Source organism: Sprattus sprattus (genome assembly GCF_963457725.1).
Source record: "Sprattus sprattus genome assembly, chromosome: 12".
NCBI lineage: Eukaryota > Metazoa > Chordata > Actinopteri > Clupeiformes > Clupeidae > Sprattus > Sprattus sprattus.
Window position 1 is genome coordinate 30,035,539 of NC_137910.1, and position 19,631 is coordinate 30,055,169.

General features: G+C 41.4%; 1 protein-coding gene across 1 annotated transcript in view; it reads left to right on the top strand.

Moving 5' to 3' along the window:
- The window catches only part of nckap1l (NCK associated protein 1 like), a 30,346-nt gene extending 11,087 nt beyond the window's left edge, over window positions 1–19,259 (top strand). Inside the window, exons 10-31 of the mRNA XM_080848895.1 lie at window positions 85–141; window positions 330–426; window positions 784–893; window positions 1,919–2,051; window positions 2,688–2,769; window positions 2,868–2,926; window positions 3,938–4,083; window positions 4,387–4,519; window positions 5,024–5,143; window positions 5,757–5,899; window positions 6,624–6,755; window positions 7,490–7,708; window positions 8,403–8,533; window positions 12,967–13,064; window positions 13,714–13,807; window positions 13,954–14,036; window positions 14,371–14,451; window positions 15,133–15,226; window positions 15,451–15,567; window positions 18,076–18,185; window positions 18,392–18,481; window positions 19,078–19,259. Of these exons, the coding sequence (XP_080705021.1) occupies window positions 85–141; window positions 330–426; window positions 784–893; window positions 1,919–2,051; window positions 2,688–2,769; window positions 2,868–2,926; window positions 3,938–4,083; window positions 4,387–4,519; window positions 5,024–5,143; window positions 5,757–5,899; window positions 6,624–6,755; window positions 7,490–7,708; window positions 8,403–8,533; window positions 12,967–13,064; window positions 13,714–13,807; window positions 13,954–14,036; window positions 14,371–14,451; window positions 15,133–15,226; window positions 15,451–15,567; window positions 18,076–18,185; window positions 18,392–18,481; window positions 19,078–19,194 (2,446 nt within the window). The 3' untranslated portion in view covers window positions 19,195–19,259. The remainder of the gene's footprint in view (window positions 1–84; window positions 142–329; window positions 427–783; window positions 894–1,918; window positions 2,052–2,687; window positions 2,770–2,867; window positions 2,927–3,937; window positions 4,084–4,386; window positions 4,520–5,023; window positions 5,144–5,756; window positions 5,900–6,623; window positions 6,756–7,489; window positions 7,709–8,402; window positions 8,534–12,966; window positions 13,065–13,713; window positions 13,808–13,953; window positions 14,037–14,370; window positions 14,452–15,132; window positions 15,227–15,450; window positions 15,568–18,075; window positions 18,186–18,391; window positions 18,482–19,077) is intronic.
- The last annotated feature ends 372 nt before the right edge of the window (window positions 19,260–19,631 follow it).

Sequence of the window (19,631 nt, forward strand, 5' to 3'; positions counted from 1 at the left end):
CGAGGCCGTTAGGAGAGGAAATTGCAGCTAGCTTAAGAGACTAACCTGATTTGTTTCAATCGATCCATTTCCTCTCCCATTCAGATACAGCAAAAGGGTGGCAGATATCAAAGAGTGCCGGGAGAATGCCATAGCCAACTGGTGAGTGCACTTAAGTGAACCCTGCTAGAATACGCGAAGCCAAAGCGCCCTACTGAGCAAACACTAGCTGTTTTACAGAGAACATTTGAAGAGTAATTACATAACTATCTGTGCTGTTGAAAGATGGCCTTGCTTGACCTCTGATAACAGCCACTGTGCCTGTGTTCTGTTCTGTGATGTCCTTGCAGCGGAGGCATCCACAGGGAGAAGAGACTCTTTCTGAGGAATGCACTAAAGGAACTCTATAAAGTGCTGGAGGATGAGCCCAGACTGTTGGGTCCAAAGGTACATTTGCTTCTTCTCCTTCCTTTCCATCTGGCATTTGCCTCGTAATGCATTCCTTCTGATTCTTCTCGTCCTGACTTTTTCTGGAGAGGAAGATGCTGAAAGTGAACGAGGGTGTTAACCATAACCTTTGATCTAGCCCGAAGAGGGATTTCCACTCAGGAAGATTAACCGCCATATTAATAGGGCGAAATAATATCTAATAACATTTTTCATCTTCGGATGCTTTATAAAGTCACAATAAAAGCTGTCCACTCCTATTAAAGAACTGCTTTGATGATGATTCAAAACACTTGTCTGTATCCATGGCAATGCTCATTTCTCCATCAAATGCGCTCTCTTTTATCTCTCCCGCAGGCACTGTTTGTATTCATGGCCCTATCATTCTCCCGTGACGAAGTCCTCTGGCTAGTTAGGCACAGTGAGAACGTTCCAAAAACCAAGACCCCCGAAGACTACGTGGACCCGTGAGTTTTAAATAGATGCACCATTAACCTGAGTGCCACGCTGGTTCCACATTTCCCATATTAGTGACAGGCAGGAACGCCAGCTGAAGCCAATCACACGCCCGGGAATGAGGGGGAAGGAGATGGTGTTTTGATTTAGATTTTCTGTGATAACAGCCTGTGCAGATTAATGAGTAGAATGAATAAAGGAGGCCAAAGTCAGTGATATTTTGCAGATGGGTGTAACAAACATTTCACTCCATTTATACTGCACAGACTTTAAACTGTGTGTGTTTCCCAATCATTTAATGCTAATTTAGCTATCAATAAGTTTATGGGGTCTGCCGTATCATATGCCACTGCCACTATTAATCATTATTTTGAAAGTATTTCTTCTTTTACTACAAACTTTCTTTCAAGTTAACACTTCATGTTAATTTACAAAACAGGTCCATAGCAGATAGTTCACTATAGAACTAGTTATGTTCCATTGGAGTGTCTCTCTTTGCAAATCTGACCCAGTATGACTTGTAAGACTGCCCACTGATTAATTTGTTTTGGTACCACAATAATCTGCAGTGTAGTTCCCTTTTGATGCCTATGATCACCCCTGGCAGTCAGTGTTGGATCAAATACAACAAAATGACCTGGTTACTATACTTTCATATTGACATTTTGACATTTACTGAATGAGAGTTGAACCGAAATGATAATGGGACAATAGCTGTGGCTTCTGTGTGTGTGTGTGTGTGTGTGTGTGTGTGTGTGTGTGTGTGTGTGTGTGTGTGTGTGTGTGTGTGTGTGTGTGTGTGTGTGTGTGTGTGTGTGTGTGTGTGTGTGTGTGTGTGTGTGTGTGTGTGTGTGTGTGTGTGTGTCTGTGTCTGTGTGTGTGTGTGTGTGTGTGTGTGTCTGTGTGTCTGTGTGTCTGTGTGTCTGTGTGTCTGTGTGTGTGTGTGTGTGTGGGTGTGGGTGTGGGTGTGGGTGTGGGTGTGGGTGTGGGTGTGTGTGTGTGTGTGTGTGTGTGTGTGTGTGTATGTGTTTATAAGGCATATGGCAGAGCTGCTCTTCTACATGGAGAGACTGCAGACTCTATTCCATCAACACAAGGGGATGATAGATCGTTACCATCTTCTCTACCTGGCCCAGTTTGATGCACTGGTGATCAATGACACTGTTCAGGTACTGCAATGGCCTATCCTGTTGAAAATCCAGTCCAACACTAGGCTTAAATATTCAGCCCTATACCAAAGAAAGTACAGTATCACGATTTTAGCCACTGTTAACATGCCATAAACAGAAGTGATAGTAGTTAATACAAATCCAGCAGTTATGCAACTTTTTCATAACAGAATGCACAATGTCCCCCTTTTCCAAATATTCAGGACACTAAGAGTGCCCACTGTGAATTTGGAACAGTAACAGTGTTGATGTTTTTATGCAGCTCAACAAATTACTCTCATTGGATTTAAATGTGGACAGCCTCACCCTCATCCATGCCTTACTTGCTACAAGCTGAGCCTCATCTGTTACTATATTTCATTATTTATTTATTTATTTATTTTTCTCACTAGACACAGATCATTAGCTATGGACGCTCGGTTGCATAAGGTTACAATCAGGCCACTCGCCATGTTGTTATACTGTATACACAGCCGGCTTTAAAAATGCTATGCTGCTGGAGCTTACGATGAGACTAGTTTTGCTCTGTTCACTAGTTTTGTTTTTGTATATTTCCAATGACCAGATGTCATGTATCTAAACTTATATCCATGGTTTTTATTCAAATACACTTTGCGTGTGTTTTTATGTCTCTAGAGTCTGTTAGTCTGTCCAGAGGAGGAATCTGTGCTGATGTCATCATTTGTGACTGCCCTGTCAGCGCTCAATATCAAGCAAGGTGAGATAGAGACAGAGAGACAGGCCTCGCTCACCTGCAGTATGACTCCCAGAAACATGCTGAGTCACACGCAAACTTGCCATCTTTTGTCTCAACAGTGCAGAATGGAGAGGGATTTGATTTCAGAGCCCTCAGACTGGACTGGCTGCGCTTACAGGTACTGCACAGGTTTATAATATTTTAGATACTGACTATTTACAGAATCAGGTGTTGACTTTAAGCACTATATATATTTTACAGCTGTAATATAAAGGTTTCTTAGTATGGATAAGTTCACAATGCAATTTGAAATGAGGATGGCATGATACAATTATTAGCAGAATATAGATCACATAATGCATTCAAACATAAAAATCAAATGTCATGAAATAAATATATTTATAAAACAATTGGGTTTTATCGCATTACTTAGCTGTTTCTGATTGGACGAGAGACGTTCCATGAGTTGGATTATCCCAGAACAACCCAACTTTTCACAGCTAATAATAAATCACTCCGCGATGAAACATTCTATAGCGCATTGATGATTAAGCAATATAGTACGAGTGCGTGTGGGGTAGGTAAGGGAATATCCCTTACCTACCCCACTCGCACTCGTACTATATTGCTTTTATAAAACAATTCTATAGTCAACCAATTAACATTTCAACACAAAGTTATTGATAAAAAAATATTTATTTCGCCATTGTTTCTCCACAACAAAAAATAGTTCCATTGTCAACGACTTTTTTTGGAATTATAAAAACTTTGAATTAACAGTTGTTATAAAACAATTGGGTTCTATCACGTTATTTAGCTGTTTCTGATTGGACGAGAGACGTTCCATGAGTTAGATTATCCGAGAACAACCCAACTCGGACTTTTCACAGCTAATAATAAATCACTCCGCGATGAAACATTCTATAGCGCATTGATGATAACCGTTAATTCAAAGTTTTCCAAACCAAGACGTTGACAATGGAACTATTGGCCTCTGTGGCTACGGCCGAACACCACCCGTGGGAATATCCCTTACCTACCCCAGTCGCACTCGTACTATATTGCTTAAATATATTTTTTTAAAGTTAATACGCATTTTTTCTTTTTAAAAGGAAAATGCAGAAAATTGCCCATGCTGAAAATTGCCCATGGGGGCTACTCCTGCTAATTGCTGTGCTGATGTTTGTAGGCGTACACCAGCGTGGCCAAAGCCTCTCTGTCTCTGAAAGATTACCCAGACTTGGGCAAGATCATGAACCTGACGCAGTTCCACACCAGGATGATAGACAATGCGGACGGCCTCTTGCAGGAGACGGCCGAGCTCTCCATCCTCTGGTGGGTCGCCATGGCAGCTGGGATTCTTTAGAGCCGTTCTGGTTTGGCCGGCATGGACAATCCACTGCCGCTAACACATGAGACCAATCAAATCCATGTGCTGCCTTTATACAAAACTCTTTTGTTCATTTTGTGTTTTTATAGAATGCGTCACTGTGTTCGTTTGTTTATTTGAGACTGCCACCTTAGCTAATCAGTCCAATAAGATAACATTTCTTTTGTGATTCTTATAGAGGGTTAGAGAGTGTATTTCACACAAACCTCAGCAACCTGGTGTGTTGGTGTTGTTTTTTCTGCCTGCAGCTTCTACCCGCGGGTGTTTGAGAAGATGTTCTTCCAGAGCAGTGAGGATGTGGCCATGCAGAGGTACCTCATGGCCTTCCCTCTGCTCTGCTCCCACTTTAACAAGGGTGGGCACCCCCTGTGCCCAGAGGAGGTCAGTGGAGAGCAGTGCTGCTGCACACAAACACACACACATACACACACACACATGCTGTACATGCACACAAATACGATGCATACACACACGATGCACACACACAAACACACACATGAAGTACAAACACAGACATACAATGCACACAGAACCTACACAGACACACAGACAAACACACACACACACACGCTGTATATGCACACGCATTCTCTACTACACACACACTTGCAAGCCAGCACCATCTGGCCCTAATTTAACTATGATTTCTGACTCAAACTGCCACAAAATGCAAAACAGTCACAAAAACAAAATGACAGAAACTGTGACAGATGTAACCAATCTCTATTGTATCGAGGCAGACTCGTCACAAAAAATGTATGGCTCTAGAGATCAAACGTGACCTGCCTTTGAACCTGAGCAGTAATTGGAACCATGTTGTGCTGTGCCAATGGGGTTGAAATAAGTTCCTTCCCTTCTATTGCCCTTCCTGTGACCGGTGTCTAGACTGAGGCGACTGAAAAGAGGAGCCTAAAACTGGCTGTGACCTTCCTGGAGGAGATCGCCAAGCAGACCTGCGCGGTCGTCCTGGAGATCTGTGCTGAGCAGTGCAACCTCAACGACCAGGTGAATTAGTCTGGGATACCCCAGGGAGTTAGGAAACCAATTTATTATTGCCTAAGGACTAAGCCATGGAAATCCATTTCTATTCATTAAAACAAGAAGGCATTCAAATAAGGAATGAAATGGAATGCAGTGTGACAGGAAGGCACAGGCCATAGGAGCATCTGTCTTAATGATCTGAAATGCAATGTAAACATGCGATCAAATATGATAAGCCAACAACAAACACAACCAAACATTTAGTTTTATGTAATGTACGCTGCACTATGTTGTCTATTTATTTTATTTCTTTTTCAAATTTGTATTAATAATTTTTTTTATGTTTATGTATATACTTGATTCCTATTCCTACTACCTTGCTGCTTTGACAATTGAGTTTCCCTCACAGGATAAATAAAAGTGTATCTATCTATCTATTACCCGTTGTACTGAGACTGTATTAAACAACTGAAACTTATTTCAGTGCCTTGACAGAAATCCTACACAGGTGTTGAACCCCCCCAAAGTGCTAAGCCAGGATGTGACAATTACCTAGCCTGGATACCAACCCGAACCCCGCCCACAAAGTATGACATCGTAAGGCTAACAATTACCCTCTCCTCCTTTCCTCCCCCAGCTTTTGCCAAAGCACTGTGCTGAAACTATCAGCAGGGCGCGTAATAAGAAGCTGAATAAGAAGCCCATGCCCAAGAAGGGGGAGATCCAGAAAGACAAGCCAGGGACTGAGAGCCAGAGGAAGGACAGAGGCATCGTGACCAAGTAAGCATATAGATGCAAATGTGCCATCTCCTTCATTAACCTGAGTAACATCCTCATCTCATTTCCCTTCAGGCTAGTCATAGGCATTGCCAGTGGTCATTAGGTGTCACCTTTCCTCATGATTATTAAAGGCAGTGGACATGAAGACATCCAGTATGCCATTAATTATACTGCTGTTTCCTGAATTACTGGTAATGCATATGACAGTCCAATGTATAATAGTGTGGAGGCTATCCTGTAAGCCTCAGTGTGGACAGCAAGTGTTCTCAACGCGTAGCAAAATCATCTTATTCCAGGCATGAGCTCTCTTTGGGTGGTGTTCCCGTTTATTATAAAGTTTGAGCTGGTACATAAAATTGCTCCCTTTCACCCAGTGCTGTTTGCATGTAAGCTAAGAGTCTGTCGGTGAACTGGGTTTGAAGGCTACGGTAAGAACCGTGTGTTCCCCGCCATCCACACCTTTCCCTAATTAATCAACCACACCTGTCTATATACCTAATTCCCACCCGTGCCACAAGTGGCTAAAATAAATAACACTAAAATAAACCTAACCAACAGGTGGATAGAAATGGCTCCTACAAATAGCTTTCCTGTCACAATGGCAAACCACTGTAAGTCATCTTAATAATAAAGAGTGCTTGGAAGAAGAGTGAATATAGTGGAATCAAAAACATCATGTGAGTGACATTATGGTGTTTCCCTCTTGCTGTCTCTCTCTTTTCAGTATGGATAAGATGCATCTGACCTTATCAGAGCTCTGCACGGCCTTCGCCCACTACCCTGACTTCACCGTCTTCAACCACTCCATCATTCCTGCCGAGTTCCTGATGGCCCAGTTTGAGATCCGACTCACCAAGTACGACTCTCTAATCACATGTTTGCTCTTAAAATATGCTAGTGTTACAGACATATTTCAAATTCAGATCAATTCAGACACTTTAATGAGCTTCAGGAATATAATAAACACATTCTTCAGGCAAAAGTGCCTGTACTGTCTCACAGCTGTCTTAAATCAATTCTGGAAAACCTCACAGTGCTCAGCTGCAGCTGAGCTAAGACCTCAGTCATTAGATACAGTTCAGGGACCTTTCCCGCTAGTTTCCACACTTAACGCTCTGGCTTGATGCAGCTCATTTTAGATTCTGATTGCCATTAGAGCTTAAGTGGTCAAAAAAAGAATTGAATAGGTATTTGGGGCAATGAAGCTTCTTCAGGCCAGGCCCCTCTTTCAGGCCAGGCAAACAGAAACAGCACTACAAACCCTGTTATTCAAGAGCAGCATGTATCTACAGTGGGCACCACACATCAGATCAATTTGGTGTCCTGACCTTTGTTAAACAAGATCCTCTCCAGTCCAGTTGCCCTTGGGCCTAAGATGTACTGTAGGAGCTGGCAGAGGCAGCTTGCTCGTAATTACTTCTGCCCTGGCCACATTTATGAACACACACACAAACACAGAAAGAGAGAGAGAGAAAGAGAGAGAGAAGGAACTTGTGTTCATTTAGCAATCCCCTGAAGCGAGCGTGCCAGGATGAGGCCACGGTTCACCGGTCCTCTGCCACAACCATGCCTATGTCGTGCCTTTCGCAGGATCATCGTGCAGATGGCCAATTACAACCAGACCACCCAGGAGATCTCGCGGCCCTCCGACCTGCTGGCCAGTGTGCAGGCTTACACCACCAGCCTGCAGACGCTGAACCGCTACGTCAACATGGACGTGGCACGGCTGGTCCGGAATGTCCTCCTACAGCAGACCCAGCCACTGGATTCGCGCGGGGGCAGGACCATCACCACGCTCTACACCAACTGGTACAGCAGCAGCACCAGTAGCAGGGTTTCCATCCAACTTTTGGGAATTTTGAACATTGGAATAGGAAATCCCCAGTGGAAATGCCTGAAATTGGCATCAAATTAATTCATTTGTCAGAGGAGGGTGGATTAACTGCCTAAACACATAGGATAACATGTAACTTAGAGTGATATGGATAAAGGTTTATTATCCTCAAATTGTATTTATTGTATTTTGCCCTGACAACTTTAAGTTTTGCACCCACAGCTTTTCACAACTTTTACCTTGATTTGGAGAGTACCCATTTTTTTTATTCGCATAATGATGTTGATGGAAATGCGTGCAGACTCGCATTTTCTGCAGCCGAATTTTCATGAATGCGCTTAAAATATGGAGATTAGTTGGATGGAAACCCAGCTTGCAGGGATGAGAAACAACAACCCATGGAGATAAAACAGGCATCATCTCAATTAATGCACTGTATGCTCTTACCTATTATACCAAATACAACATATTTTCCATATCAAAATAACTTTTGTTACTTTGTGACCTTTAAGGTTATCTAATTTATTTAATTAAAGTGTAATGTATTTTCTAGAGAAGAAAAAAAAAAACTAAGAAGATGATAGAAACTATAAGTTTACACATGTATATCCAGTGAGAGACTTTAGTTTAATCTCTTTTTTCCACTATTGTCGGGACCTTTTCCTGCAGGTACTTGGAGAGCCTTCTACGGCAAGCCAGCAGTGCTGTCATTCGGCACTGCCCCACAATGCACTGCTTTGTCAACCAGACCACGGAGGGTGAGCAAAGCTTCCGTGCTGAAGAGTTCTCTGACATCTGCGGTAAGGCCAGCTAATTACATTGCCATCTTGGCCAAAGGGTGAACAAGACCTTTGCATACCAACATTGACAGTACAAGGGTCTCAAGCCTAAATCAAGCAACAAATCAAACACATAATAAATCCTGAAAAATAAAGCAATGTGATAATGAGGGACAAGAAGAGTCTTTTTCCAGCACTGCGGAGTGAAACTGCCACACAGTGGCACCTTGGGTAATTTGAGTGAGTTAATTTCATTAGCACCCGAGCCACTCTGCAAACACCTCTTCCGGAAAAGTGCCCCTTAACTCAAAGCTCATTAGATCTGAATGGCACCATGCCAAAACTACATCTCAAGTGCAGGTGTGGCAAACGCAGGTGTAGGATGTCTCGTGGAATCAATAAATCTCATTAATCAGAGACAAGCAGCTGAGATCTTGTGTTGAAACGCCATTTCTCTTTCTGCGCTTCATCACTTGCATAGCATGTGTGCAGAATGAGTTAGCCCTCCCTCAGCTCTACGTTGAAGATAATCACGACAATAAGGGAAAGGCTTTTTTATGCCTCTCGAAGAGAAGTCGGTATGGGGGAGGTAAGAAGAAAATGCATTTTATTCTTACCTCCCCCTGTACCGACTACCCCTGTACCGACTACCCCCTCCTCCTGGTTCTCCTTCTCGTCCACCTACTCCTGCATCTCTGGAGACGTTGCAAGAGTCTCATTATGCATCGCTGTATTCTACCTCCACCCACTGTACTGGAAGAAAGGTCAACACCCACAGACACCCATAAACTACTTCTGTTTCACTCGCTTCTTTCGTGGTCTTGCCAAGAAAAAAAATGTATATGTATATATCTATCTATACACAGTTACTCCCTCACACTAGTTCACAATAGTCTTAAGCCAGCCGTTAGATAATATTTCACCCCCACATGAATGATCACTTAGCACTTTTGAGTAATAACATTTGCTCAGTCCACTTCATCGTAGTGGAGAACTGAAAAGATGAGAAAATACCTCTCATAAATAATTAATGGTGGGCGGTTGCTTGCATGAATACACCACACACGCATGCATGCATTAGCTCATCTTTTTCCCTAAATCATACTGCACCTCATGTTCAGTTAACACACTCATGGCAAAAACAGTACTGAAACACCTACTGCTGCTGAGCACTTTCGTGATTGAAAGCACCTTAACTCTTAAAGACCTGGGGCCGCATTCACAAAGCTTTTTATCTTACCACTAGGAGTGCTCCTAACTCGCGCTAAAACATTTTACGTGGGAGTAATTTTTTTTTTTTTTTTTGTAAATATGTTTATTGGTTTTCCTTTTTTTTCAGCACACAACCATACTTAAAACAAGCACACACATCAAAAACACAACACAAAGACACAACAACATTGGCTCAGCTACACACATTCAATACTATACAAATGATGACTAAAGAAAGAAAAAGGATACTCAGAAAAGTGCTCTCGCTTACGACCTTTCAGAAAATCCCCTTACCATAATGTCAGAGACGTTGGGGTCTAAATAATTCAGATAAGGCTCCCAAACTTTATAAAATCGTTTGGATTTGGAATGTATCACACATGTCAGGTATTCTAGAGGTACTAAATCAAACAAAACAGCATGCCAACCCTTAACAGTTGGCTGTCTATCACTTATCCACTGCAATAATATATTCTTCCTAGCTGCATATGTAAGAATACAGAAGAGCCTCTGTTTTTTTAATACTACAAATCTAGCAGGGAGACCTAGAATAAAGGACAATGGATCCATCTGTAATTTTTGCCCAAGTATCTTTTCAATTTCTGTCAAAACATTAGACCAGTATCTTTGCAGTTTACGGCATGACCAAAGGCAATGGGTTAGAGTACCAATCTCTGTTTTACATTTAAGACACATTGGCGACAAAGTTGGATTAAAATGATGTCTGCGATTGGGGGATATATGCATTCTATGTAAAATTTTCAACTGTATAGATTTGGCTCGATTACAGACTGAAATTGATTTAGCGTAAACCCACTTATTATATGGCAACGACAGTACGAGCATTCTGATTGGCTAATGGGTAGTCATGCCAGCCGCGCATTGACGTTCTAGCCGGTCTGCGGTCTGATAAGTATTCTTATTGCACACCCCATCAATCTTAAAAATGAGTGATACCATGTACCAAGTACTAAACATTACATCCTTAAAAATTAGCGATATATCAACAGCCATGAGCATGTATTGATAGAATCAGGACTCCTATTATGAAATTATCTGAGAACAGGAAACCAGTTGAATGTCGTGGTAACATGACAGTTGATGAGAGTTGAAGAATAAAGACTCAAGAATTCTCGAACATTTTGATATCGGGTAATACTTTATAGGACTTCAGAAGCAGCGAAAATGTGTTATTGAAAGTGATGATGAAGACTTGACTACTATAGTTTGAAAACCTTGTGTTTAACTGTAAATTAAAGCCATTTAAGCTTAGCCCTGTTGTCCGTTTTCTATTGATCATTGTAACTTGAAGTTAGCAAGTCATTGTTTGCTAGGCAACACCTGAAACACTGTGTCGTGAGAAGACTTGAGAGCTGAACAAAACGACATGATTTCTATTTAAAATTACCATTTATTTTCAAAATGAAAAGAGCTTAAATGCCATATAATAAACAACTTACCAACCTCGACCGTTCGGTCATGCAGGTATATCAGACTTTGGCCCCGCAGCATCAACCTCGCTATCGCTCGGTCGATACCTTACAGCCTCTGTCTGATATTTACCTGCATGACCTCACTCTCGGCCAGTAAGTAGTTAATATCGTCCCACTCATAGTCATTGAAGGTAACAGAAAGTTTGCTCTCCCACTTTTCTTTAAGTTCTTGCAAACCCACAGTTGACAGAGTACGCATAGCTCCGTAGAGTAGACTGATAGACAATCTCCAAGGTGTTCCAAACAAAACGTTCTCAAGATGTGACGTACCAGGGTTATCAATTAGAGTTGTACTGTGCAATATATAATGTCTTATCTGTAAATAACGAAAGAAGCACTGCCTGGGGATATTATATTTCTCGACCACTTGGTTAAATGACATTAATATATTATCAGAAATAAGGTCTTTCAACACATAAATGCCAGGAGTAATTTCTTAAAAGTGATTCACAACGCCTCTGAGACCTACTCATACTAAGGATAATACAAACTCCTAAGCTTAAGATAAAAGCACCGTTGCTATGGATGACGTTGATTCTCATGCACAAGTTTAGAAGGGGTGAGGACGGTGATTGGTTGTTGACAGGCTCTCTCATTAAAAACTCATTCGTGACGTCCCTCTAACAATCCCACTATATCAACTGGAAATAAGAGAATAACCTAGGCTTCAAATTAAGTCATATTAAATAGTTATGGACAGTGCAGTTAGCAGAATGCACACGCATGATGACAAGTTTGTGCATCCAACGGGAATGACACTTTGCACGTTTAGAGAAATAGAAAGCGATCAATATAAAATATGGCAATTGCATGTAATCAAGGCAGTAATAATTAAAGCACCCAGCAAACTGTTAGGCTATTATATTTCCAGCCCTTGACCACTTCAAATATCAGCACATACGGCCCTTCAAGCCCTCCAATCTTAATTGATCAAAGCGAAACGAACATGAAACGTAGCCTAAGCGAAAGCCTACTGGTCCCAGGACCAATAGCCACTGTCACCCCAGCGGCATCCAGCTGGTAAGTTCTCAAAAACCTGCTGCAGACCGCTCTCCGTTGAAATGCACGAGTCATCGGTACATCCAGGCCACGGTGGAGGAAAACGTCCTCATCTTTTGATGGGGCAATTATTGTAATGTGTGTCCCGTCACTGGACATTCCTGCGATCGCCATGGAATTTACTTTGATCTTGTGTAATAGGCGATTGTCCAAAGGCAACTGGATAAACTGTTGGATGATGTGGGGTCTGCAGTGCGTTGATAGTTTGATGAATTAAACGGCTGACTGATGATTCCCAGTGTCGTCATTTGCGTTTTCCGCAAAGCCAAATAGGCTATCTTTATGTTTCCAAACATTTCACTTTGGGACACATCGTTGTTTAAAGGCGTCATTGCATCCCGTGCTAATTCTACGACAATATTAATACCTTCACGGTTTAAGCAATGTCTTTTATCAATTCCAAGTCGGCTGCAGCCATCTTACGTTTTTTTTTGTGAATAAGTCTTAGTGACTTAGGAGTCCTCATGAGGAGTTTTAAGCTGTCTTAGACTTAGGTGCTACTTTTAGGGATAAAATACTTTGTGAATTGCTCTTAGTAAAAAAAAATAGGAGTCCTAAATTTAAGACTGACACGCCCATTATTTTTAGGAGTTTCTCCTAAATTCGCCACTTATGAGCTACTTTTAGCCCTAAGATTCTTTGTGAATACGGCCCCTGGTTTGTAACGTCTGTCGGTGGGCTTTGTTTCAGAACTGCAAGCGCTGGCGCAGCTCCTGGGGCCCTATGGGCTGAAGTTTCTCAGCGAAAACCTGATGTGGCACATCACCTCACAAGTGGCTGAACTCAAGGTATTACTGCGCTGGCCAAAATTCACTCCCACTCCCAGCAAAAACGGTCAAAATTTGAAGCGTTTGAATAAAAAGCCTTTTCTGTTCAGTGTGTTGTGTGGATGTACACATATAGGTTCACACGAAAGGGGAATGACATTTATTACACTTAGTGTAGCTGCACACGTAAGCGCTGAGTCTGTTAAACAATCGATATGCTAAGTCTTTATATAGATTAACAAGACAACGCGAACGTAGCTGATAACATGCGCATGTCGCAAATATCCCGTCATGACAAGTTGCTTGTTTGACCCAATGTAGATGCTACCTCTGTTCTGCTCTGGTGTCTGGTGCTCAACAGTATATTACTCCAGGCACCTTTTCGAACCAGCTCCCCAACAGCAAGAGTCACAATGGAAAAATATACATACATACATAATGCATACATAAAGTGCCATTTGAAGTTTCCAGTCTACCTTTTCTGCTGTTTACAGCAAACAAGAAGCCCTGAGCTCCATTATTCCTCCTACTCCGTTCTGTGGCTGCTGTGAAAACCTAAGTTGTTGCAGTGCGCTGTCTATCTCATGCTTGGTTTTTCAAATGTGCTACTGCCGGCTTGCAGTGATTGTGTTCTGGTGTCAGTGAAATCAACTTTGTTATCTTTCCTCAGAAACTTGTTGGGGAGAACATGGATACCCTCGTAGAGATGAGAGATAAATTAGACAAGCCTGAAGAGATGTCCACTCTTCAGAAGAGACTCACAGGTAAGGTTAGGCTTCACTGAAGCAAGGGTGGCGAGCATGTCTTTAAGGTGTGCTCAAGCAAGACAACAGCAGGACCATCAGACATTTCAACAGCTGAATAACTGTGCTGCCTTTTAAGTGGTCCCTCTTTTCCCCTGCCTGTTCAGGATGTGAGAATGTCCTGAAGAGGATGACCATCATCGGAGTTATTCTGTCTTTCAGAGCCATGGCACAGGATTCGCTTGGGGATGTATGTAACCACTCAATCATTTCTATACAAAAAGATAAAAAGATAAAATAAAGATAAGAGGACTGATCCATTGGCTGCTGGCAGAATGTAGACATGTGAATGTCAACAAATTGGTACACGCATAACAGCACTAATTGTACAGCAGGATACTACAACATTTACTGATGCTCCTCAAAGAAAAGAAATGTGTTCTCTTCACACCATCAGACATGTTGATTCAGGATCTCTTCAGACCATCAAACATGCTGATTCAGTATCTCTTCAGACCATGTTGATTCCGTATGTGGCCAAGAACCTTCACTGACCTCTTGTCTCTCTTCTTGTGATACTGTAGGTCATGCACACGCATTGCCCTTTTCTCATGGGGTCAATTGAATCTCTCCGCACCTTTGTCTCCCCTGACACTGACATCAAGGTAAAATCCAAGGCAGACATGTGGACTGTAGCATTTAGCATCACTGGTCAACCACTCAGCATGGATTGTGTTTATGATTCATGAGTTATGAGTAATTTCCTCGTATTTGAGTCAGGCAACAGTAAGCAAGGGCTTTGATCATATCAGTGGTGGCTGCTGTTCTCTCATGGAGTGGGGTGAAGAAACAAAAAGCCCCTGATTGCGTCTGCTAACTCTTCAGATGACAGTCAAGCCACAGCACAGATCCACAGTAACCCCAAAGACGTCAAACACTAGTCACTGCCTGGGTTGAAAGTGCCTGCACCCACTGGACAGAACCACCAGGCATTAAGAGAGGGATTTAAAGTAAATGATCTGTAGATAGCGTTTATTTAAAAATGCTCCATGGTCCCATCATGGCTTCAAGTCCAACATTAGCTGTGTCAGCTGAACAAAAATGCTTATTGTGTCTTGTAAACATCTCAGGATGTGGGTTAGCCAACAACCGCTCACTGAAAGACAACCATAGACAGATGTGGTTTCCACCGGGTGTTTGATATCATGTCGTATGTGTCTGCTTCATCTCCAGATCATTACACAACGTACAGTTGTTTCCAAGAAATGTAGTGCAGCTGTAATCATAAATACAAATAATTGTTGATGTGTTCAACTACATATTGTGTACTTGTTTCCTGGTTACAGGACACACTCATGGTGTATGAACTGGCGTCTTCAGCTGGCTTGCGGTGTAGTATCGACCCTACCTTGGTCGCCGCTATAGCTGGCATGCGAACAGGTAAGTCTTTGCTATTTGACCAACACAAAATAACAGTACTTTACACAAATAACAAATATGGCCAATATCCAATACAATAACAAAGCAAATGGCCAACTTCTCCATGTTTATGTAAACCCACATTGCCTCTCTTACAAGACAATGAAAATGGAATGAAAATGTTTGCATTCCGCTCTTGAAGGGTTGCTGAAGTCCATGCATTATATGAAAAAATATCTCCCTAGATAACTCATCCAGGGAAGATGAACGCAAGCTTTCAAGTCTGTTGCTGATCTTCATTGCAGTGTCACTGCCTACCTTGGCTCTCGATGTGAACTCATTCTACAGCAGAGAGCACGGAGGTAAGGCCTTAGCAGAGCTGATCCACCTTGACAATTCTTTAACAACTCGTGCTTTCAAAAAGCTTTCATCACGTGACTACTGATGATAACCAGATTGAGTTCAATCCAGTGCTCAAAATGTATAGACCTCAGTTCAAGGTAAAGGTACAGTGTGTAGGATTTAGTGGCATTTAGTGGTAAGGCTTCAACTGAATACTTGTGGCTGTCAGGTGCAGAAATATGGCAGCGCAACATGGCGGACCCCATGGACAAGAACCCGCTCCCTATGTAGATGAGGGGCTCATTCTAAGATAACAAAAACACAACAATTTGTAGTTACAAGTGATTATACACTAAACATATTTACAAAAAAATGATATATTTTATGTCTGCAAGTAGATCACCCTTAATCCCACATCCCACTTATTGTGTTCATGTTCCCGCACAGACCTCTGTTTACACATGTCCAATGCTGACGTGCTTTCACAGAGTTAGTCTTGGCTTCATGCCTGCTGATCCAAGAAACTTGGCTCAAAGCCGTAAGAAAAACGTAGGGAGCCACAAATACCAAATATGCAGTGCTGCAGAGGATGGCATTTATTCCATGTTTTGTTTTCTTGTGGACTTTCCATTGACGGAAAGCAAACGATGGACTGTTTGGCACCAAGAGACCACAGGGCATGTTTCCATAATATTCTCTGCCTGTTCAAAAATGATCACTCATAATTGTAGGGATGAGAACCTTTAAGATTTTAACGATTCCGGTTCCTTATCGATTCCTGCTTATCGATTCGATTCCTTATCGATTCTCTTATCGATTCTTATTGGGTAAGGGGTGAAAAAAGAGCACAAACGGATTTTTTTACATTAATGTTCTTTTATATAAATATCTAGAATGCTGTACACACCATAAACAGAATGTTTACATAAATAACCAAAAACTTTTATTAAAAAAAACAGACATTCTTGCCACTAAATATAAAACAACAATATTTAAATGCATATGTGGTGAGAGTGTCAACTCTAAAGCTATACATTGACATTGCAGAGCACTGTTGATTGCTATTTCACTCATTCACTCATACACTCATCTATACTGTATCAGATGAGTGTATGAGTGAAATAGCAAACAGCCCCTATACAACCCTTCCTCTGCTACCTACTGATCTTTCTTTTCCAGAGCAGATATACCTCAGGAAATGTCTCATAATTGTTGGAATATTACAATACATCCAGGTTTAGTTTAAGTTAGTCCAATCTAAACCCCTCCCTCATTGCACTCTTGAGATAAACTAAATCTGGCAATAAAATGGCACTAACAAAATCGTTGAATTTTCTGATCTGACATGAAGCCCTTGTTATTGAGTAAAGGACTGTATATTTTTTTGTAGGTTGCTTGGTTGTTTGGCTAATCGCGAACTATTATGCTTAACGCTTCTAATAGCAATGTAGAACCCACTACAAACACAATAACGTACTGAAACATACTTACTTGTATCATGCACACAATGCCTCACATACGTATTTGAACAAAGATGATTCGCAAACTAGGCATTCAGTATATTTAAAACTTAACTATTGCTGCCACTGAATTGAAAGAGAAACGTATCCCTATCTAGGGAGCTGCACGCGTTGCTAGACAACGCCATTATTAACGGAGTCTTTTGCGCTTCATCCCTGACTTAAGGTAAACTCCTCAAAATGTTTTATCATAACGGTGTTACTCGTGTGTTATCAGCAAACTTTCTAGAACCAACAGAGGGGAGGCAAGCACTGCCTCTGCCTCAAGCCAACAGCTGAAAATAGAAGATTCTACAGCTAAGCTAGCCTAGGTTATATGACAATGTCCAACATCGCCCATTCTGTTAAGCAATTAAATGCTAAGTTTAGTTATGGTTAACACGACAACGCAAACGTTTGCTGATAACACACGAGTAACACCGTTATGATAAAACATTTTGAGGAGTTTACCTTGGTAAGTTAGGGATGAAGCGCCGTCGTTAGTTGAGCTGCTGCAGGCATCAAAAACATGACAATCTTGTAATTTAATACCATGTTGTGTGCTCAAGTGCTTATTCATAGTAGATGTGCCTCCTCCTTTTGACGAAATACATGTTGTACAGACGTTACAAGTGACCATGTTTGCATTTGTTCGAGTGAAATAAAGCCACACTTTAGATCGCTTCTGTCTAGTTGCCATTTCTGCTGCGGTCTGATTTTTTAAAGGGAGAGTTCGCGCATGCGCAAACGGCACAGAGGTCCGTTAACAGACCCGGTTATGAATTTGGCTAACGATTCCAAAGATTCGGCTCATTAGGAACCGGTTCTAAACAAGAACCGGGTTTCGGTTCCCATCCCTACATAATTGTTACCTTGATAACATGTGGTCTTACAAAAAACTCCTTGAAACCCACAATACATGCTTCAACGTGCAGAAGGAATACTGTCCAAAGGCTTTTTGAGTGAGCAGCGCTGTGGTCGTCTCTCCCTGTGCCTTCATTCACGTTCTCGTCCTTTGGTTTCCATCAGGGCATCAGAACAACATCCACTGCCTGGCCCTGGGCATCAACCATCTGTCTGCTGCCATGTTCACCACCCAGAACGAGAACATTCAGGAGCACCTGAAAGAGTTTCTCCTCGTAAGACGAGTCTTGCCACTAAGAATATCTTTTAATTTAAGACATTTAAAAGTAATGACCCACAGACTCTTAATACTTAAATACTTCATGGTTAATTATTCAAAGCAATCTCAATAATGAAAGCCTAGTGTTAGGACCTGTAAGAAGTATTGAAATGGTCAGGATGACACTGAGGTGAATGCTTCTCAGTGTAACCTTCCCTACAGGTGGCATCTTCCACTCTCCTCCATCTGGGTCAGAGTGTAGACAAGGCAGAAGTCAAAAACAGAGACTCTATTTACATTCTCTTACACCTGGTGAGTTTACATATACAGATACCGACATGATATGCTCTTATGAATGACAGACACATTTACCTTACTATTCTAAAGCCTTTGATCATACATTCTGGTTTCAAACAAACTAATTTTGTCTGTTCTTCTGTAAATGTATGTTCAGATATGTTTTGATATTTTTGTCTACATTTACCACTAATTTGAGCCCTCAACAATATTTTTTTTTATTATTTCTTGATTTCACTTGAAACATACTCAAACTGGCACTGAATGTAAATATGTCCTGTGCTTGTTGTTCTTGTACACTGAGCAAAAATATTTTTACAATGTTGATTTTTGGTCCCCTATTTCATAAACTGAAGACGTAAAAGCATACAAAACGCTTGTATCCTAATGCTGTGACCATACAACGAACTAAGATTCAGTGAAATCGTTGAGACCATTACGTGTTGCAATTACATTTTTGTTCAGTGTACAAGAGCAAGCTTAATCCAATTGATTTGGCAGTAGCTCTCCCTGTATGTGTAGGCTGCTGTTCAATTACACATGCTGCATATCTATGTGCGAGCGTCGTGTCCATGTCATTAATCGTTTCAACTCAATTAAATTCTTTGCAGATAGTGCAGAATTCTCCATTCCTTACTCAGGACATGCTTGAGAGCTGCTTCCCTTACGTCCTCCTGCGAAATGCCTACAGAGAGGTGTACAAGACCTTCCTTCACACCATAGGCTGATCCACTCCACTCCACGCCCCAGTCACCAGCTCAGCGTGAACACACCTGATGTTTGGCTATGACACATGCAGAACAGGTGGGCTGGGGTCTGAAGAATTCAAATGGCCTCAATACCCATTCCCCAGGAATGTACTGTACCAAAATGAACAACAAACAAACTAAATATCCTTTTTTTCATGATTCAAGACTGATGCAATTTAGTTTAGCTGATTTTAAGTTTTGCTTGTTTTTCAGTGTTTTGCACTTGTTGCATATAAGGCATATGCATGTCTACAATGCAGTATAGTTGTTCAAGTTTAAGGTCACGTGAGGTATTTAATGTGTCTTGAAACTAATTGTGTATGGATATCTTAAATAAAATTTAAAAAGACAAATGTCATAACTATTAATATTTCCTTAATGTGAATGCATTTAATGAGGCACAGTATTTATGTAGT